The 23,334-nt window shown below is 37.7% G+C and overlaps 1 protein-coding gene across 2 annotated transcripts in view; it reads right to left on the reverse strand.

Moving 5' to 3' along the window:
• Positions 1–113: 113 nt before the first annotated feature.
• The window catches only part of psd2 (pleckstrin and Sec7 domain containing 2), a 40,424-nt gene continuing 17,203 nt past the window's right edge, over positions 114–23,334 (reverse strand). Inside the window, exons 4-15 of one of the 2 annotated variants that reach the window (XM_084430279.1) lie at positions 13,260–13,454; positions 13,088–13,168; positions 11,846–11,958; positions 10,994–11,052; positions 9,052–9,141; positions 8,665–8,708; positions 8,358–8,548; positions 6,623–6,693; positions 5,537–5,694; positions 4,409–4,553; positions 3,445–3,588; positions 114–2,259 (exon numbers count right to left, since the gene is read on the reverse strand). In XM_084430279.1, the coding sequence (XP_084286405.1) occupies positions 2,053–2,259; positions 3,445–3,588; positions 4,409–4,553; positions 5,537–5,694; positions 6,623–6,693; positions 8,358–8,548; positions 8,665–8,708; positions 9,052–9,141; positions 10,994–11,052; positions 11,846–11,958; positions 13,088–13,168; positions 13,260–13,454 (1,498 nt within the window). In that variant the 3' untranslated portion in view covers positions 114–2,052. Of the gene's footprint in view, positions 2,260–3,444; positions 3,589–4,408; positions 4,554–5,536; positions 5,695–6,622; positions 6,694–8,357; positions 8,549–8,664; positions 8,709–9,051; positions 9,143–10,991; positions 11,053–11,845; positions 11,959–13,087; positions 13,169–13,259; positions 13,455–23,334 lie in introns of both variants that reach the window. The other variant, XM_084430278.1, reaches the window with a different exon arrangement.

Below are 23,334 nucleotides of genomic sequence, written 5' to 3' on the forward strand. Positions count from 1 at the left end.
AGTGCTGTTTTATAAGAAATGATTAATGAAACGCTTAGCAAATGAGCTCCTACTAACCTGTGTGGCAGAAATAAGTCTTTAAATGACATGAAACACACAAGATTCCTTCCACGCAGGCGGAGATGGTGAAATAATCATCACAATCTTTTATTACAACAGCGTCGAGTTCTACCCTAAACGGGAAAATCATGTTAGCACAACAGCCAAAGCGAAAAGTAGGCTATAGAGGTCCTTTTACGAAAGCCATTACTAAGAATGTATAAAATTGCAGCTCTTACGTCATTCCAACATCCATAAAGCATAAAAGAGCCAAAAGCTCATTCTCTCACTTTCAATGTCCTCATGCTTTACAACAGGACTATAAAAATCTACTTGCACTTGATCAAAGTTTGTACCGTTGAGTTTCCAGAGTCCTATTTGATGGCTCATGAACAACTATCTTCTTCAAAAGTGACACTTTTCCAGGGTTGAGACGTTTGGGTTGACTACAGTGATTCAGAGGAAGAGGCCGGGAGGTTCATGGTGTGTTGTTTGCAGTCCTGCTGCTCAATAATCAGTCCAGGTTGAATTTTCTGCAGGCACATAGAGACACATAGAGGCTTTGTGGTCCGTTGAATGGAGAAAATGAGGGTGTCGCTTTCAGTCCGAAAAGTTTTTCCTCTTCTTCACTGTTTTGCATACTCAGACTCAACTTTCCTCGCTTGTGCGCATACAATTACATTGTCCCATACCCTGTTCCGTGTTAAGACACTGCATTTTTCAACATCCATTATATATGTTGATCCATTATCAACCATCAGCTCCTCAGTTAAAAGAGTTAAAAAAACAATGGTGTGGGTTAAACTAATCCGTTTTCCCGTAGTCCGCTATATTGGCTCCGAAAGGAGAAAATAAATGTACAATTCATAAATATAACATAATAAATAATTACAAGGGGGTAGTTGTATAACACTACAGACAGCCCACATGAATCTTTACATGCACCTCAGCGTGCGGCAAAGCCCTTAAACTGGCTACTTCATGAGGCCGATACTGTGAACGTCTCACGAGTACATCAAATGCTACATCTAAACCAGACCATTACCGCACACAGCCTTGGGAAATACACATTGTGATGTCATAAAGAATGTAAAACACTGCTAAGTGATATCATCAATTATTTAAAGGTGAAGTGTGTCATTTCTGCACCACTTTTCAAACAGATGTTCAGAACACTCCCAGTCAAACTGACAGTCCCGCCCCAAACTGATGCTATTGGTTGAACTATTTTCAGGCTTGTCAAACTTATTTTGGGGAAATATTTACTTCAGTCATTGTTGTCTCCGCATATTAAACTGAGACTTTAACATTGGAAAAAATGACACACTTTACATGTAAATTCTCAAACCATTTTTTGTCTTTATAACATGGTTCTTAAAAGGACGGTTCACCCAAAAATGAAACTGTCTCACCTTCATGTCATTCCAAATGTGTATGACATTCTTTCTTCTGCGTAACACAAAAGACGATATTTTGGAAAATGTCTCAGACATTGTTGAAAATAAATGGGGTCTGATGTTGTCTGGACCACCAACATTCTTCAAAACATCTTACCACAAAAGAAAGTAAATCATACAGGTTTGGAACAATGGGGGTGAGTGCACTGTCCCTTTAATCTAAAGGAAATCTAAATAAAGTTCTAAATGACATCACAACATGGCTGCATGTCACGGTGCATCTTCCAAAACGCATTTGTGATGCCGCAGTTCACTTTCTCTTGACATTATATGCAGTGTTGTCGTTTCTTCCCACTTATACAGTCTTGGTCTCCTCATTTTTTGTATTTGGCAAATAATAATGTTCATAGCATTATTAACTATGTTTATTGTTGTAGTAATAATTCATATAATGGTCATAATAAATTTACTGTACATTGAAATAATAAGGATATTATAATGCTACGTTTGTATTTCTCTCCGTTCACGAAACGAGTCCGTCTCACGTATCTGAACCCACTGCAGTCGGGGTCAGACGTGAGTCTGTCGCATGAGTTCAGGGGTCAGAAAAGGCTCTTCAGCTATTGTGCTCTGGGGCGTGTTTATGAGCGGCCCGTCCGTTGACCCCCTGACCTTGGCTGATTGACGGGCTGGACTGAGTTTTGCGCAGGTAACCTTCTTTCCCCTCCCCGCTGAACAGACTGGCTTCAATCTTATCCAAGTCGTCACTTCCCACGTTGAACTTGGCCTGCAGGAGGCTGACGTACGTCTCATAGCGACATTTCTGCAGACACAGAAAAAAAAATGAAGATTCAATTAGCTTTCAATTCAAATGATTGGTTTTGGCTAGCAAAACAAATATGCACTGAGTAGTTCCGTGGTATACGCAAAAATGTTATATATATGCAGCGTTTGAAATTAACACCCGCCAACTCGCCAAATGCGGGTAAAAATCAAATGTGGCGGGTAACGTTGTCAAAATCACTAGCCAATTTGGCGTGTTATTATGTTTACTCGCTTTGCTGGGGAAGTTTGTGTAAGCCAAATCATGGCCAATGCAGATTTAGCGCAAATACTGAACTCGTGAGTCATTTTATTAAAATATATTAAAGATCTTGATTGATAACACAATGAAACATGCCAAATTGTGCGGCCAGGCTATCATACTAAGAAATTATGAACACTTAATAAAGACAGAAACAATAAAATATTAATAAGTGATTATGTTGTAGTCAATGTATGCTTTTTCCTGTAAGCTTTATGTTTTTCTATGCATTTTTTATTTAATTTTTTTTTGCATAGTAAAACAAAACCTGTAGCTGTAGCTTTCCTTTTTTTCAGACGAACATCTTAACCAAGTTTAGTGTTTTGTTCTTACCACATATTTAAAAAATATATAACATATTTTCCTCATATCTTGATGGTTTAATCGAATTTGTAGGGTCATTAAAAACAAATATCTCCTCCGGACATTACTTTTGGCCACTACTGTATGTTTATTCATGATAATTTATGATTTTTACAGTTTGTTTAGGCTGACAAATAAATACCGCAAAAAATAACTTTGAACACTAAAACAAAATACACAGGTTTCCCTCCTTTTTCTATTTATCTTGCTATTAAAACATACACAATTATATGGTTAGTTGCACTTTATTATTTGCAATATGCATTAATTTTCCTTGATGATGATGACTATGATCAGAACAGACCCGTGACCTAATATTTGGTCACGCCCCACCAGTTGGGATCCACTGATATAGATGTTTTACAGATGCTATTTTGTGACCTATAAACAAATTGATAACTAAAAACAAAGGTTAAAATATGTGTATATTCAAACAAATTCGACTGAAAATGTTCTTCCCCATTGGCCCTGTGCAATAGCAAAAGCATTAATGTGATAGCTAACGGGACAAACAGAAGCATTTGCATGAGTTCTGAGACAGATGACTTGTATTGGTCTGACCTCATAGGTTAAATAGTGCTCTTTGATTCGATACTCTTCTGATTCTTTGCTCTTGGGCGTCAGATCCGGCGGGCTTCTCTTGTGTTCCTCCAACTCCAGAGAGATCTGCTTCAGTTTGTTCTCATGTGACTTCAGTTGCTCCTCCTGCATAAATCATAACTACCATCATGTATATACTGTACACTGCCTATTATGTTTTTAAATAGTACATAAAACAATAGGCCTATGCAATGATATTCATTTTATTAGTATTACATTAGTATACAATTTAAGTATCGCAGGACTTCATTACATTATTGATATTTATGCATAAAAGTTTTTTTATAAATATATATTTTATTATCAAATAAAAAATACAATTAATAAATGTAGTATATTTTTATTTATTAATATAAACATATTCTATTAATATATAATAATAATATGTGTATATTAATAAATATAAATCACAAGACTTCATCGCATTATTAGAATTCAGTGAGAAAATAAATATTTGTAAATTATATATATTAAAATATATTACAAATGTAATTTTTTTTAAAATAACTATGGTATATTTATTAATATAAATATTAAATATATATATTAAATATTTAGCATTATACATGATTTTTTAAATCAAATTATATTACAAATTTAAAAAAAAGAATAATAACTATAGTATATTTATGAATATACATATATTATTATAATATATATTGCATTTTTAATTCAATTTTGCATAAAAATGTTTTTGGGTATCAATCAAGTAAAAAAATAAAATAAAAATTCTGGTAAATTCCATCAAACTGGAAATGGAAAGTCAATTTGATTCCATTGCATCAAGGGATACAGTATTCAAGCAATATGTTAACCCTAATGTTAAATAAATAGTTCAATTAATTATAAATAATCAAATTACAAAATGATTCAACAACATACTAAAGCTCATGATTCTGAGCTGTTTCCAGCTGTATTTGTGCACCTGGTTGAGTCTAGTGGTGGACGAAGGCAGCAGTGGTCTGCAGAATTTCTTCATGGAGCCGATGGCGGCGGGAAAAGCAGGAGCCGAGAAAAGAGCCGCCACCAGATTAATCCTGAAAATCCATGACATCATCTCCTCTTCACTCCTACACACATGCATTTAAAGGGAAAGTCACACAAGTCAAATGAAACAAAGAATAAAGGCAATCTGACAAATACCCATAGTACAATGTGACAGTGGCCCGTTAAGGCGAGACACCCCAGGTGAATAGGAAAAAATAATGAACTAATAGATATCAGCATGAAACTTCCCCAGTTGATTACTGACATTAAGACAAATATCTTTTGCATTAAAAGTTTTTAGAATATTTATACCCAAATTAGGTATTATCTCATTAAATATGTGCTAATTTGCATTTATTTCCAGAAGAGAAATCTGACCTTTGGATAAATGTTCAAAATTCTTGTTTCACTTTGTTGACACATTGGAGTCAAAGGTTTTTACAGAGGGGATTTTGGATATCTCTTTTTATCACTCCATTAATAAGAAAAAACTGTCAACAGCCATAAAAAAATCTATTTTCGCCCCATTTTTTGGAATAAAACGTTGTATAAATCAGAATCTGAATGATATATGAACAAACCCCTCTGTAAAAGTATGTAAGTGCTGCTGAAGTGGAGATTTCTGGCTCAGAGTATGAGAATTTTTTTTTTTTTTTTTTTGAGAAAACGGCCTTTAAAATTGACATCAGCCAAAGAGATTTCGCTTTTAGAGTTAAATGCCCCATTGTACTTTCAGGATTGGTTGCTGATAAAAAAGGAAATGACCATATTTGGATCCGACAACATTGTACAGGAGAGAGAGAGCGGAGCAGCATGTTGATTTAGAACGCCAACTTTTGTTGAAGTTTAGTAAAATAAAGACCTAAATGTGTATTTTGGACATTTTTTCACCACAAGTCTGAAAGAAGACATGTTATTGAAGGCAAATAGGCCAAAATCTCAAAATTGACCGGAGAAAAAAAACGATGTTTTTGCCTGCCGTGTCTCCCCTTAACTAACCAACTGCAGTAAAAGCAACAACAACAAGAAATGCCTCTCAGGGCAGTTAAAGAAGCGGGATGCTTACGGGGCCTGCAGGAGGAAGACCCTCCAGTCAGAGGTCTTGAGTTTGAGGACGTTCTGTTTCTTGCTGTAGTCACAGGCCCTAGTAGCAAGAGCGTGGTGAATCCGTACTGCGTTCTTCAAGTCCACCTCTGACAGGTCTTTATCAGGCTTATACTCATCCTGGCCATAGGAGGAGACATACATGAAAATCAAAAAGAAAATACATGAGAGAGAGAGAGAGACAATGGCTGTGTTCCAAAAGGTGCATTTTGATGCATTTAATGCACAAAGGCAGTTCCAAAATAGAGCAGCATTACTGGAATAGATAATTACGCTGCATTGAAAGAAAACTTATTTTTGGCCAAATTGAATATAGCGTGTATCCATCACAGCAAAAGCAATCCCATTACGCATTGCAGCATCTGGCAAAAAAAACAAACATCCGAGGCGATGGACAAAGTGAGCAAAATGTAAATGACAAAAATACATTTATTACATTCACACTGAATAATCAACACGAAAAAGTACTAATAAAACCCAATATTTGTGTATGCTTAATAGAGTATCACAGTGTTATCTTAGCATCCTAATGTCAAACTCCACTGAAATCAATTGTAAGTCGAGTTTCTTGTGCACTTCTTGTGAGGAGCCCTATTTGAGTAGATTTCAAATCGGTCAAGGTTTCGATTTCAGTTAGCATGTTGCCTTAGAACAAAAGCTGCCTATGTAGACAGCAGACAGCTCATAATGTCCAGAATTGAAATCTAGCGTGCCACTTTTAGCATACTGTATGCTATAATGTATATTGTATGTGATAGAGCGTGCAGTATGTGACATTTCAAACTTCACTGTTGTCACATGACCTCACTAGGTTACATAACTCACTGATTGACATCCAGTTTTAATCTTGGAAATGTAATTATTATTGCCGTTTTAAATCAAATTTTGTGTGAAAAAGTCTTAACTCTTCTGATGTCTGATATGTCAAAAAAGAAAAACTGTAATTAGCATAGTATAGTACACATACTGCAAAATATAGTATGACTATGTTGCAGTGTGTGTGTGTGTGTGTGTGTGTGTGTGTGTGTGGGAGATAGATTTAAATTACTTTCTGCAGGTAGAGAATCATCCCCTTCAGCACGGCATAAAACTTCTTCCAGCCTCTGCGTCCTCTCGGGGCTGCAGAGAGACAGAATAAAAGAGAAAATGTGTGTGTGAGAGAGAGACAGAATAAAGACACACTTCACTAATGAGCTCCTCTGTTGTTTGCTGCAACACAAGTCGAAGAAAGAAAATCTGTAAAGCAACTTCCCCGCTCACAAATTAACTCCACCTCTCTGTAAGATACAACCTAATTGTTTTAATTAAAGCAGCTGCATTATTAAACAGGATGAAATCTTGGCGGATCCCAAATAATGCTGATTTATTGCCTTTCTTGACATTGTCTCTGTTCCAAAACGTAGTGAGCTGCTCAGGCAGGTACCTACTAAGACAACATGCGAACCATCATGGAATTTCATAAGTGACCTATTTGTAATTTTCTACATAGAAAACGCCTCCACACAAACAATCCTCGGCACAGGAGATTCGGCTCGTTTTCATAGAGTGTGTGTGCTTGTATGAAATATTGATACATTTATAAAAATATATAGCTTATAAGCACACACACATATATATCATTGCTGTTGGTCGGGAACCTTGTATCTTACCCTTTACATCTGTCTGTGGGTTTTGCAAATATTTAACCTATGAAAAATATTATAAAAAAAGCTTGAAACTAAACCTTGTAACTCCATTGGCTCCTCAAACTCACCTAACTCAAGAAACACTTTATATAAGGCTAATGTTTTATGTATTTGAGGAGCAGAGAAGAGTATCTTAGTCTAGCATTTGTCTTAAAGCCAATATGTCTTAAGTAGCCTGCGCTCAATAGCATGAGATTTTGGCCAAATGACAGAAAACTGAGCGCCCACATAGCTACAATAAATTTTATAATCTGTATATTGTTGAAAATGTAATCTGATGCACTAATAAAAACATGTATGTCCGGAATTCTCTGAAATTTGCCGATCAGAAACCTTGTAACTCAATTTTTAGCTTGATTTTGATGAAATGCTGATAATATAATGACACATTCAAGTATCTGACCATATTTAAAGCCACAATATTAACTTTGACAGCATGGTGTTTAATTAATTTAAAAATACAGTGTTTTTTCCATTTCCTGAAAAATTGCATTACTGGAGATACGAGGCTTCCGCCCGACACAGCGACGATGTTCACTTATCTATATCTCATAAAATAAAATAAATTTAAATGTTAGATGAAAAACTTAATAAAGTTAATAATTAGAAATGTTGCACTAACTAAAATAAATAAATTTAAGTTAAAATGCACATAAAATTAATCAACCTTACACTAGAATTAAAATGAAAGTTTCAAATTAAAACAAATTCAAAATATTAATAAACCCTATAATAGGTAATCCTAAAATAACACTGAGCTTCTCGCAACGCATATTATGAGATTGCCTTGTCTATTAGGGAAATTGGCTAAAATGAGGAAGCAAATTATTGGCCAAAAGAAGGCATCTTCCAAGGCAGCGTAGTTAATATGGGAGCACGGCTATGATGCCTTAAAATGCTGCCTCGATAGGCAGCATACTAGTTTTTTTTAACACGATTTACCTTTCTGTTTATTTATTTATTTGTCTGTTAAAGGATGCCTCTTATATTGATAGACACAGGAGAAAGGACAGGAAATGATGCAGAAACTAAGGGAAACAGGACCAGGAAATGTATCCAAAAGCCTGATTTTACAGAACAAACAAACGACACACTTACTGCGTTTGCCGTCCATGTCTGCATGGCTTTTGCGTGTCAGAACCCCGTGTTTGTACGTTGCAGCATTGAGTAAAAGTGGAATGGCGATGAAAGGGTTAATGCCGTCCGTTACCCTGACAACCCGCTTCCCTCCCGTCTCACACTGCTCCTCCACCAGCTCCGATAGACTCTTCCTCAGCTCCTCTTCCTCGCTGCAGAAACAGAACGCCATGAATGCGCGTGTGCAGGTATTACGCACAGATTAGCCCCAGCAGTCACATGATAATGCGAGCGCTCTTGACTCCTGGGGATGATATTGGATACTCACATCGCCCACTCCAGCTTCTCGTTCTTTATTGAGTTATAGAGCACCTAAACCAGGACAGAGACATATGAGACTGTTAATACCGTACATCTAAACCACCACAAATACACAAACACAGTCAGCCGGGCTTATGGGACAGAGCTCATGAAAGAATATGCTCTTGAATCCAATTTAAACACACATGCGTCTTTGTTGCATTCATAAATGCAATTACACCATGCACATTATGCAGTTACTGTGTTTAGAGTTTGTTTTAATGAAATCAGTCAGGTTTGGTGAGAAATCACACTTTATCAGTAGACATGCCTGTGCTTCTCTGAGGGTATTTTTCTTTTCCTTACCCGCTGGTTGTCCACAATAATAAAATAATAGAAAATCCTTAATAATTACCTTGAGCAATTCTTTGGGAAAATCTTTGCCGTCGTCTAGGCCGTCCAGATTGCTGATGAACTGCTGGTAGGACATCTTCTTCCCGATATTCTGCAACGCAATAACACAATACAGTGTTACAACAATAATAACATGTGCCGATGCCAATTACTAACATAATATCATTGACAAAATCAACTGACCCTTCGCTAAGCTTCGCTAACACCTGATTGATTGGATATTAGTCTTCTAACTTTGGAAGGAATGAACTGTGACATTGCAAAGCTTTTTTTGTCTGCCATTTGTCTATAAATTAAATTGTTAAATTATGCAGTGACATAATTAAAAACTGGAGAGACTGTGAATCGAAACTGAGGAAGAATGCTTGAGGGCTGTTAAATTCACATCATGCTTTTCTCAAGATTTATTTAAAGATTTGAAAAAGGGGGGAACTGGGTACCTTGTGCATCACTATTATAAGTGCTCTGATGACATTTTACCATATTTTTGTACAATTCCTGTAAAATTGTTTAAACCTCCCCAAATCCTTCTTATACTTGCACTAAAAAAAAAAGAGTAAAAGCTTGTCTGAGAAATGAGACAATTGCCAAGAGATTTGTCTGTAATATTTTAAATATGGCACATTAATATAGCATTAGAATAGTAGCCTATTAGTAGCAATTTTTTGTAAATATAGATCATCATATTGAAAACTGAGTGGTTACAAAACCAATGCAAATGTAAACAATACAGAAATAAAATCACAAAGAGAGATGGAAAAAATAACTATATTTAACCGGTGGATTTCACTAAGTACAACATGTTCCTGGATCAACGTCGTTGTTGATCCTGGAACTAAATTTCAATCAACCAATCAGATTTGAGTGACAGGTTTTCATTCACCAATCAAGTTATGGGTAGGGTAAGGACTACATTTTCGGACAGGAATGTTGTTCCAGGATCAACAAAATATGTTGATCCAGGATGGAACGTGTCGTACTTGGAAAAATCACAGTGACCATATTTAACCACACTAGTCATTGCTAAGATAAATGCAGTTCACAAAGCTGTCAGCAGATGGCAGTATCAAACCAGCTCCACAAACATCACAACCAACGCACAATAATATCTCAGTCTGACTGACTCCCTCCTACCACAGAGATCTACTTTAGATGAGTAATATTCCACGAATGATGGATGAAAACATTCAGAAAACACATTAAAGCCAAAGCCATTGAGAGAAGACAAAAACACAAAGAAGAAAAGATGAGGAGAAAGAGAAGAAAAGCACTTACCACCTGCCGCAGAGTGAGTTAGACAAAGTGAAAGAGAGACAGAAGAAGAAATGGAGAGACAGAGAGAGACATGTTTAGGTCAAAGTCAGAAAGAACTGTAATATTACTGAGAGAAACAGCAACGAGTGGCTTGTTAATGAAAATGACACTATGAAGCACACATGGTTAGGAAGAGATTTTCAGTTTAGTTGCTGATAACATTATTCATTTTTGTCTTTTAAATAGCTCCATCTTCAAACATTACATATTTTTCTCTTCTCACAACACTTTCTGGAAACTTTGTTTCTGATTGGTCAATTGTGGCATTCTTTGTAATGACCGCTAGCCAAGTAATTACCGGCTATATGCATGACATCATGTTCCTGATCACTTTGTTGGAGTGAATACAGAACATAGAAATATGAGACAGAACTGAAGACGGTCTGTTTCCAGATCAATCTAATGTGTTTCTAATCAAAGTGCAATCGCTAGCAGATCCAGATACTGCAGTAAAGCTAACTCTCATTTTACTGCACAATCCACAATCAAATGTCTGTCCATTATTTCCTCTTCTGTATACCACAACATGTGGTTGATAAATGAGTCTAATAAACATGTTAATGTTTAGACATGTTTGGATTCAACAACCTAGAGAAGAGCCGCATGTGTGAGTGTTGCTGAATACATACGTGTCCATGCAGGTCTGTGTTAAGAAGCATAAGTGCACAGGTCAGTGTGTGAGCACCATCTATTAAAAAGAAATGGGGGAAAAAAGTGTTAATAAAAATCTTACATTTTATAGAACAAATATATGAAACTATAAAGGCCAGTTCACACCAAGAACGACAACTATAAAGATATCGATAGAGATAAGCGTCCACACCAGCAGATGATATCATTCTTTTTATTATAAGCATGTGCTGCAGTTTTGTGGTCTGCCACTTTAAATGCTTGAGCTCTATATAGCAGGATGGATTCTGATTGGCTGTCAATGTTTTTATCGTTCATCAGCTGGAAAAAAAAAATATTCGGATGTATATATATTAATATTAATATATATTATATATAAATATTCAGTGTTTTTCTTTCTAATTTTCTGATTAAAATGTCCTTCATGCTAAGAATTTTTTTTTTTTTTAAGAACTGACCACTGAAAGGTTCTTTGGGCGAACAAAAATGATTCTTTAATATGACAATGTTGCAAAAACGCCCTTTTGGAACCTTTATTTTTAGGAGTGTAGTGTATAGCGCATCATTTGGGACACATTTTGCTAGCTTAGCAGCAAGCTAACATTAAACAAATGTTCCAAATAAGCCACTTATGAAATTCTTTTGAAGGCCATCTTCGAAGGCAGCTGCCTATGTATAGGCAAAAGGCAGCTTAGTAGGTTTTGGAACAGTTTTGTATGTGTAACTTCACTCATGTGTGCCACAATGTAGCATAAAAGTTCATTGAAAACCTTTTAATATATTATTGAGTACAGCCATGATAAAATTCGAACTAAATCTACAGAAATCCACAATGCATTTGGAAGACTTGCCCTCTGAGGTGAGAGTTTCTGGATTGCAGTGGCAAAAGCGTTTGGAGAAGTGCACCAGCACACGTTCTCTCTCCTGCGTCTCTCCCATCAGAGGAAACGCCTTCAAGAAGTTCCTGCAACCAGAGTTAATGAAAAGAGTCATGGTGCCGCACAAAGAAAGAGTAGATATGCTAGTGCTTCCAAATACTATAGCCTGAATTTCTATTCTTTACTGTGTTTATTTTCTTACACTAATGTCTGCTATAGTGATGCAATGTGTACTTGCATTGTGTTACAAAGCGAAATCTGGCATTCAAGAACGCAACAATGAAAATGATCTTGCATAACTACATTAGAAGAATTTGTGTTCATGTTAGGGCTGCACCATTTGTGGAAAAAGTCTAGTTGCGATATGTTATTATTATTAAAAGACTAAAATTTATGGCTGTCTTGATTTCTTCATTTTTAAATGTTAAACCATCAATCTTTTATTTTGGTGGAAAATCGCAAGAATCATTTAAAGCTTTTCTTTTTGTTGACAACAGCAATTCTCATTACAGGTTTGGGAAGATTGTGGGTTGGTACATGTGTTGCCAAATACATGTTATAAGTGACCCAGACTAGTTTATGTACTTGCATAGAGTATGATTTCGGGACTGACTTAGAGATCCCACTGACTGTCTGCGATGATTATCGCTCTATTCAGAGAACTATTGTTAGTCCAGGACTGAAATATTCTTAACCATACTGTGTAACTGGCACTTGGTTCTTCCTTTTCTTGCAGTGCAGGTATTTCAGTGATGGCGTGCTTAATTTTTTCCGGTTTTAGGAGTATTTGTGGAACTGAGACATGATGAATATGTGACATGCATGAGTATTATTTTAAAATAAACTACTTCCCCTTATTACAGCCCAACTACTGTATAGTACTAGTACATGGAAACTATGAAGCCACATACTTACAAAACTTTCTGTAAAACATCACTTTGTGGAAAGTGTGTCCTAATCATGCCCCAACATGAAAAATCAATGTTTTGCTAGTTTGATTTATATTTTTGCATAGACCCGCACACTGAAACCTCATTGGTCCAAATTCCCACTCACCATAGCTGTATATAAAACATAAAATATGTTCAGTCTGGCTGCGTATTGTGTTGCTACATTTGGCATTTTGCTTTCAGTAAGGAATGGAAAAGTATTTGCACTGTTTTAAATCAAGTCACAGACAATCTTGGTCGTATTTTATGGTTGAAATGTTCTCACCTCAGCGCTCTGTCTAATGACAACCCAGTGAAGTCAAAGAAGCTCAGGTACTCTGATGCCACCAACTGGCTGAATTCATTACTGCAGAAGAAACAAAAAGAGGGATTGTGGGTATGCGTTTCATTCTACTCCCTTTCCTATACAATACACTCATTCATACACAAACACTCACTTCTTGCCCAGGTGTCGTGCCACGTCACAGCGCTTGAAGCCCTCCAGATAGAACAGTCGCTTGGCCAGTCGTTTGGCAGCATCTGTGTCGACGCGGCAGCCATTAGCGAGAGTATCTGTGCTGCCCCTCTCGAGCGTGTCCACACTGCCCAACTCAGAGTCCGAGTCGCACAGCACATCTGTGAGGTTGGCATCACTGTGGAGACAAACATGGAAAAGAAAAAGACATCAATTCCCAGATGAAAAATCAAGCCAAATGAATGAACAACAATTCATTTTGTGATTCCAGAAGTTTCAAGAACTGTATGTTCTTCAATAAAACCAAGTTATTGATGGAAAAAAAAGAAATATGGTTTAATTTACACTGATGAGCCAAAAAATTATAAGCAGTCACAGGTCAAGCTCATCACCTAACAAGGCCACATATTAAGGTCTGAGTGGATTGAATGACAAGCAAATGATCAGTTCTTGTAATCAACGTGTTGGATGCAGGAGAAATGGACAGGAATAAAGATCTGAGCGACTTTGACAAGGGCCAAATTGTTATGGCAAGGCGAACGGACCAGAGTATCTCTGAAATGGCAAGGTTTGTGTGTTGCTCCTGGTCAGCAGTGGTGAGAATTTACCAACAGTGGTTTGAGGAGGGAGAAACATAAACCGGCGACAGGGTGTTGGACGCACAAGGCTCATTAATGCACGATCCCAGCCAATAGAAGGGCTACTGTGGTACAAGTCACAAACTTTTAGTGATGGTTATGGGAGGAATGTGTCACAACACACAGTGCATCTCTGCTGCGTATGGGGGTGAGTAGCAGCAGACCAATCAGAGTGCCTATGATGATCCCTGTCCACCATCTGAAAAGTTTACAATGGTCATGCGAGCATCGGAACTGGACCTTGGAGCAGTGGAAAAAGGTTCCTTAGGCCGATGAGTCACATGGACGGCCGTGTACGTGTGTGCCATTTACATGGGGAAATGATGGCACCAGGATGCACTGTGGGACGACGACAAGTCAGTGGAGGGAGTGTGACGCTCTGGGCAATGTTCTGCTGGTAAACCCTGAGTCCAGCAATTCATGTGGACGTAAATTTGACACGTTCCATCAACCTAAATATTGTTGCAGACCAGGTACACCCCTTCATGACAATGGTGTTCCCTGGTGGAAGTGGCTCTATCTATAATGCACCCTGCCACACTGCACACATTGTTCAGGAATGGATTGAGGAACATGATGAAGAGTTCAAAGTGTTGATCTGGCCTCCAAACTCCCCAGATCTCAATCCAATTGAGCATCTGTAGGATGTGCTGGAACCACAAGTCTCCACCTCGCAACCTACAGGATTTGAAGGATCTGCTGCTAACAACTTAGTGCCAGAAACCACAGGACACCTTCAGGGCTCTTGTAGAGTCCATGCCTCGGCGGGTCAGTGGACAAACAGCATATTAGGCAGGTCATAATGTTTTGGCTCATCTGTGTGTATATATTAGGTCATTAGCTGGTCCAAGATGCTTTAAATGGTTAATTGGCTAGCTGTTTAGACCAAGGTCAACATGCCAGACCATCTTGGTTGAGATGAACGGAGATGATCTAATCCTAAAATACAAAAAGCATCATACGCGTGTACATTAGTGTTCAAATTATGCTATTGAAGTAAGCACCTAATCCAAGCCCATTACAATCCTCCTGCAATTCAAGCCACTGAATTAGCATTTAGCTCATGGGTAGCAAAGAGCATCTTGAGAGAAACACAATCTTTTTTTCCAGCCGAGAAACAGCACACCTAATTCAACTAATTAAAATCTTGATGTGTACAATTACTGCAATTGAGGCAATGGCTCATTAGGATATTCTTTAAATGAATCTGTAATTTGGGATGAGGAGTTTTCGCGTCGGCTGCTGTCCCCCAGAGATGACAGGACCTGAGTGAGCCAGGCAGGCCATTACTGAAGTGACAGACGCCAAGCTTTACATATGATTTATTTATGAACTTCTGTCTGGTTATGGTACACAGCTCAATGTGCATTAGGCTAATGTGCCTTATGGGGTTTCATTGTAATCATAAACATATAGGGGATGTGCAAAACTGCGTATTTTCATTGGGTTGCTGGAATAAAAACTATAATTTAGGCTTTTGGGTTCACCAGACCCTGATCGGACGTGTTTCTTATGGGACATTTATATAACATGCATTTTTCTGGTTAAAAATATCTAGACTCTGCACAACATAATGGAACAGAATTCATCCTGAGACTTTTAAAAGCTGGGTTATTTATAACTTGACACTTTGACTTAAAAACACAAAGCTTGAGGTGGAACGCTAAAAAAAATAGAGACACGACAGGGCAAAAGACCTGCAAAATGTGTGTGGTGGTAGTGGCGGCGCTTTAAAGGGGATGAACTTAAATGCACAACGTCTCTGAGTGAGTTTTAAAATGCAAACGCTGCTCGCTTAAAGAACAAAAAATGACTAGTCGACCATTGCGGCTAAAATACACAATCTTTCATAAGTTACTTTAAAGAAATTAATAATTTATTCAGAAAGGACACATTCAATTTATCAAAAGTGCCAGGAAAGTAATTTATGTTACAAAAGATTTCTATTTCAAATAAATGCTGTTCTTTTTGAAAACTGAATCTTACAAAAAATGTATTATGGTTTCCTCAAAAATATCAACACTGATGATAATCAGAAATATTTCTTGAGCAGCAAGTCAGCATATTAGAATGATTTCTGAAAGATCATGTAACACTGAAGACTGGAGTAATGAATGCTAAAAACATTCAGTGTTGCCATCACAGCAATACATTTTAAAATATGTTAAAATAGAAAACATACTTTGAATTGTAATAATATTTCACCATATTACAGTTTTACTGACTCGATCAAATTAATGCATGCTTGGTGAGCCCCTAAACTTTTGAATAGTGCAAAAAAATGTTTGTGTCATCACTCTGAGAGCAGACATGAAGAGAAACATACTGCAAATACAGATGGCATATGCTTACTGGACAGCAGTTTGCTCGATGCGTGTCTGTCCACTGCCTTCTGAATAAATTATGGCTGTCATTTTCATTGTGGACGAGTCAAATATTTTTTTGCATAATTTAATTAGCACAATTGCATTAGCTCCAAACTCGATAAGGAACGTTAATGTGTTGGTTGCCATGGCGCCAGCAGAACCTGGTGTTCCGGGAGAGAGAAAGAGGGTGTAATTTGTGTCCCTCCCAAGCAGATGGCCCCTTCATCAGCATTACCCACAATGCCCTAGAAAAAAAGCCCCGACAAATCTCACGTAGCACAGAGCGAACAGTCACGCAGGCAGGGTTGCACAGGGTAAGTACTGTAATTCTAGGTGAGGAATAAAGTAATGGATGGTGATAACTGATTCCTGATTTCATTCAGAGACCACAAAGGCATTTCAGTACGGCCGAATTTAACCAGGTCTGGAGCAGTTCAAAGAGACAGTGACTTGGATGTGCGAGGGATCCCGAATGAATTTCTGAGCCCTTTTCCTCTCTCTGGACTGGATGTATACAGTTCTTGGAGGGAGAGCAGGGGAGCACCAGTAATCCTCTCAGCAGTCCGAACCGTCCATCTGATGTCTGATTTTGCAGCTAAGCCAAACGAGACAGTAATGGACGTGCAGAGGACAGACTTAATGACTTCAGAGTAGAACTGCATCAGCAGCACCTGTGCACCTTCAGCTGGCGAAGCAAGTTCAACCTCTGCTGGGCCTTTTTTGCCTTAAAGTCCACAGTCATCTCCACTGTTTTGAGTGTGTTCAGCTCCATGTTATGACTGCACCAGACAGCCAGCTGTTCAACCTCCTGCCTATATGCAGACTCTTCACCATTGTGTATGAGGCCGATGACTGTGGTCGTCAGTGTGGACTGTCGTCTGCAAACTTCAGGAGTTTGACAGAAGGGTCTTTTGTAGTACAGTTGTTCATGTACGTGGAGAACACACATCCCAGTGCTGATTGTTGGACGTGCTGAGATGATGGTGTTGAAGGCCGAGCTGAAGTCCACGAAAAGGATTGCATAATTCCCTGGTTTTCTTTTGTCCCATGTTGACCGCATCATCCACTGAACTGTTCGAGCCTGTTGCAGGTCTTTTAAAGTGAAATCCGCTATGTAGAAGCAACAAAAGATGGAGAAGAACTTACAGAAACTGCTCGATAAGCAAACTGCAGGGGGTCCAGCAAGGGCCCTGTGATGTCCTTCAGGGAGACCAACACCAGTCTTTCAAATGACTTCATGACCACAGATGTGAGAGCGACAGGTCTGTAGTCATTAAGTCCAGTGATTTGGGTTTTTTTGGGATGGGGATCATGGTTGAGCGTTTGAAGCAGAAAGGGACTTTGCACAGCTCCTTTCCTGCTTCAAATGCTCCACCATCATCCACATTCAAAAAAACATCCCCCAATAAAAAAGATAATTGATCATTTAGTGGAAAACCTTAGTACACTAAAAATCATACTAGTAAATAAAACAAATAGTTACTGGTAAGTTTTGAGAAATGGGCTTTAAAACACGGAAGAATAAGAAATGGCTGGGGATACACTCTTAAAAAAGAAAGGCTCTTTATTGCATAAATGGTTCCATGAAGAACCTTTAAAATCTATGTAACCTTTTCATTGCACAAAAGATTCTTTTCAGTGGAAAAAGGGTTCTTTAGAATTTTAAAATGTTCTCCACACTAAGAATAAAAAGGTTTCTTTTAAGATCTGTTAAAGGGATACTCCACTTTTTTTGGAAATAGGCTCATTTTACAACTCCCCCAGAGTTAAACAGTTGAGTTTTACCGTTTTCGAATCCATTCAGCCGATCTCCGGGTCTGGCGGTACCACTTTTAGCATAGCTTAGCATAGATCATTGAATCGGACAAGACCATTAGCATCTCTCTCAAAAAAATGACCAAAGAGTTTCGATATTTTTCCTATTTATTTGACTCTTCTGTAGTTACATCGTGTACTAAGACCGACGGAAAATGTAAAGTTGCGATTTTCTAGGCTGATATGGCTAGGAACTATACTCTCATTCCTGCGTAATAATCAAGAAACTTTGCTGCCGTACCATGAGTCCAGCAGGTGTAATGATATGACGCAAATAAATAAATAGGAAAAATATCGAAACTCTTTGGTCATTTTTTTGAGAGAGATGCTAATGGTCCTGTCCGATTCAATGATCTACGCTAAGCTATGCTAAAAGTGGTACCGCCAGACCCGGAGATCGGCTGAATGTATTTGAATACGGTAAGACTCAACTGTTTAACTCTGGGGGAGTTGTAAAATGAGCCTATTTCCAAAAAAAGTGGAGTATCCCTTTAACTGGAAGGTTCTTTAAGGAACCAAAAATGGTTATTTAATGGCATCACTGCAAAAACCTCCTTTTGGAACCTTTCTTTTTAAGTGTACACACATGGTATCTGCTAAATTATTGATCGCATGATTGATTGATCTGTGTTGTTAAATGTATCCATCAGTAAAGTATGAAGATATGAGGAAAGATCATCTGAGTTTAGGTTTTACAATCGTCTCCTTCCCTCTTCCTGTGAGTCAAAACACTAACTGAATCATCACAAATATGACTCACGCCTACTGTATGTGAGCACCGGCGTCTGCTCAGAGACAGGTGTGAATTAAATCGGCAGACTCCCATGACTGCTTCAACGCTCCTGACATACACTTTCAGCAATCAGGTGTCAAAACAGCTGGCCGTTTGAATTTTAGTCCTGTGTACATAATGGCTGAACAAACCCCATCGGAAAGCAATACGTCTCCATCTGCCACAGGACCGCTGTGATCAATAATAATGATAGATTGCACAGTTATAGAATTATTGATTTTTAAAAGAACTTAAGTATTGCCAATGACGTATAAGATTACAGGGGCAGCTGAGCTATCATAGCTAACATGAAAATAAATGTTTGTATGACATTTAAGTAAATAATTTACTTTTATTTAAAAAAAAATTATGATTGGAAAATGGTAATGATTGGAAAATTGTAATGATTAAGGACCATTGTATATGTGACATTGGTGCTAAGATGGAATAACAAAGTACCACAACATTTCATCCGATTTCATCAGTGTACCACCAGAGCATTCTGTAAGGGTTTTTCAATTCCTAGACACTACAAAGAACTTCCACATTTCGCTAGTTAAAAATAAATGACAGCCTGATGCCCTGCTAACACCAGCTCTAGACATTATAAGTGACTATGGCAGGGCTTAATGTGGCAGCACTGATATACAGTGATCCTACAGGAACCCAGCAGCCGTGTCTCTGTATGGACCTGTGCGGCTGCTGAGCCAGGCAGGAGATTAAACATGAGACTGCTTGTCTATGACTCACATGCCAGCGTCTCTCTCTCTCTCTACCCGCTCTGATGCCGTCGGAGAGGGTGTGTTGGACGACCAGAGTGAGGTGTGAAGGAGTTGCTGCCTCCTTGTCAGTCAGCCAAAAACACAAATTCCCCTTTATAGGCTATGTGTTCTCTAACTGAAATACATTAAACCAGCATGTTTGGACAGAAATGCATCACGCATCAGAACGTACAATGAAAACATTTTGGTTACAAAGGGATTTAGGTTACCAAACACTCTCTCACACTATAAGGACCCTCAGGCTATGTATTTATCGAAAACCATTAGATGATGGAAGAGATGAGAGTTTAATTCTTTCTATCTATCTTTCCTCAATAAACTAAAAGTCCAATATCATCATATTCTTACATAAGTTGTACAAGTGTACAATAAAACCACACTGGCATACATTCAGACAGACTCAACTATATAATGAAGGCATGTACAAAATGTCTGTCCCATAAATCGCAGGTTAAGGCAGGTCATCGCATTTTTATTCGGACAAGTTGTTACGGGTTTTACAAGTTGAAATGTTAAGCAAATGATTCATTATAATATTTTTTTTTACCAAAACAATACTGATGTAGGTCTATTTGTATGGTTAAATCCTAATTTTTAGCAATTGTTTTACCATTGTAGTTGAAAAACCTCTAATTTAGGCTAATGGCAGGTCCCACAAGTGGGGGCATCTTGTCACAAAAAGTCAACATGTTAAATTAACTGGACTTTTTTCCTGGACAATAATTCTTGAGATGTTGGTGAAAAAGGAAAACTGACTTTAAAAAAAACTTCACTGAGAAATACTGACTAAATACTGAGTAAAAATATGAAACAACTAGTCCGGTCACCCTATATATTGCAAGTGTGCCAAAGCCAGAGAAAAAACAGCCATTAGATGTGTCCACAAAAGACCAAAGGGCAAGATGTCCCAAACTAGAAAACTGTATAAAGTCCAAACATAGTCCCAACGTCATTACATAATTAAAGAAAATTCCAGGACTTTTAACTTCCGTAGGCTACCGCCAATAAATAAACTCATTTATCAGACCAAAAAGAATACAACTTACACTTCATGACAGAAGTTAAGAGGAAGTTCATAAGTCTGTTGCAGGTCTTTTAAAGTGAAATCCGCTATGTATAAGTAACAAAAGCTAGAGAAGAACTTACAGAAGTCCCAGAAGAAAGTCGAAATGCACCTCATATTCATCTTTCCACATCTTTCACTGGAGATCAGGCATCAATCCCGCGCGGAGCGAGAAAAATCCCTTCAACTCCATTCGCCTTCGGGCGCTTTGCGCATTGAGTAATCAGGTTTTTCCCAAATGGAAAAAGATTTCGACGCAGCTGCTGCTAAAAGGGGCGTTCTGGAGACGTGGGTCGCCGCATGCCGTTTATATTCTTCGATAAATAAAGGTTTTGACGCGACTAATTCAAAGTGAATCTGCGCGCGCGTTTGGCTCCGGCGTAAACGGCTTCCCAGTGTGAAGTTCCTCAAAGTCGGACACAAGGGAAGGGGGCGGAGAGAGTCGCTCTGGATGGATTGAATTACTCAATGAGTCCTGCCCGAGCCACATTTCCATATTTCCGATGCTGAAGTAGTGATCTGGACCCGAGCCCGGGAGCACCAGGCCGCGAGCGCGAGCGCGTCTATTATTAGAGTTCTGCCTCTCTTCATCCCTCACGCTCACTGATGGCAAAATGTTAACATGTATTCTTCAAAACATAACAAGAAGCAACAAAAACGAATAAAATAATAATAATAACAAATAGTTTCATACAAGAAATATTGCAACAGTTATAGCAGCCATACTCGGAACAATATTCTTCTTCCTTAGACTGCATGGTTTATGATCAATTAAAATGGCAACTTTGTTACAGAAATCTGACTAGTAGAAGTTAAAAACTATTTGCAACTTATAACAAATAAATAGGCCTACTAGTCAGAAGCAAATATGTAATTTGTTACTACACTGACTAAACAAGTCAAATACTCAAATGGTAGCTAAATAACCCATAAACTTTCAAAACAGTTTTGAGAAATACATTTTAAAGCGGTTTGGCATGCTGAGAGATCCCTGTTAGTTTACTTGGAAACTAAATTATGAATGTACTCCAGAGACTAACTTGAGCACATGAAAAATATAAATTATTCCAAGTCAAAAAACATACTAAAGCACACAGACTTTGAGCTCACAACAAACAGGATCATGCAAATGTGCAACAACATTTCCATTCAGCAGTGACTAACATTCAGACTGGCAGAACGGATACAGATAGCGTCCAACACACTCACACACAGACCACTTTATGACAAAATGCTCCTCCATCCGTAACCCTTTTTATCTTTTCAAATTTGCAGTTATCTCTTGAAGATCAGGATGTGAGGCCAAGCGCTGTGATGTATGAGACAGTAAAGGGCCTTGTTAGTGTGTGAGTGTAGTCTGCTATCTGTGGTATTGGCATGCTTCAGTAACCTGCAGTCACAACATGTTTGTCCCCTCATCAACAAGCATCAGATCATTCAGCTGAATGACCATCATAATTGTTTACAATGATCATCACAGCTGACGCCGGGCCAGCATCAAAACTAATAATCATCCTTCTCTCTCACTCCCTGTCTCTCTAAACTTGATAACTAAAGGTCACATATTAGCTTCAGAATCTTCACTCTTTGTTTCTCAGAACCTTTTAACCTAAATAGCTTTGAGTACACTAAATGCATTTTAATTTCTATTCTTTTTTGGATCACTTGGGCTGCTTATCTTAGGCTACCTCACCTTTTGAAACTTGGCGGTATGCAAATATTTCTGGCTCTCTTTTATCACACACACACACACACACATACACACCCACACACGCGCGCGCACACACACACACTTACAAACTTTTATGTTAGTTGCGATTAATCACGATTACTCGACTTCATAGCACTAATAATTATTTTCATTCATTCGCTTTATAGTCATTTTTTGTTTTAAGTTTTAGTCATTTTATGTGCATTTTTACTATTTTCTATATAGCTTGCATTCATTTTGATTTCAAAACGTCTAATTCTTATTTAAGTTTTCTTAATCTAATATTTATATTTGATTTTAGCTTTATTTCAATTACTGAAAATGATTTTTAATAATTTTCATTTTACTTAGCAATAACAACACCGACTGTTTAGACTATAGGATTTATTATTTCTTCCCGTCACAAGGTATTCTGGCTGCCAACTTGAAAATGAACAATAAATATTCATGACATGCACATGGCTTTTTTCATTTCATAGCCAAACATAATGGCATCTGAAACAGTTATGATTACGATTCCTCTGACTTTAATGGGAAGGAAATGAAGAGACTGGACCTATTGAAAGTTCACTGGAATACCCCTGAGCTAAGATACAATTTAATTTTAGCATTCATAATCCCTCCCAGGGCACTTAAAAACGACAAAAAAAGCATATCATAAAAGTCATTCACATGACTTGTGCAAGAGCCTTCAGAAGCCATACGATAGTTTTGTGTAAGAAAAAGACAAAAATGTAAGTAATTCACTGAAAATTCACTTCATATTTATAAATGTATGGTGCCATTGTGTCTTTTTTTAAAAGCTTGACAGCCCCAGTCCTCATTTTCTATCATTATAATTAATAAAAGCCAGGATATTCTTAAAAAAAAAAAAAAAAAAACACCTTTTGTGCTGCACAGAAGAAAGTAAA

This window comes from Rutilus rutilus (assembly GCF_951802725.1).
Source record: "Rutilus rutilus genome assembly, chromosome: 14".
Classification (NCBI taxonomy): domain Eukaryota; kingdom Metazoa; phylum Chordata; class Actinopteri; order Cypriniformes; family Leuciscidae; genus Rutilus; species Rutilus rutilus.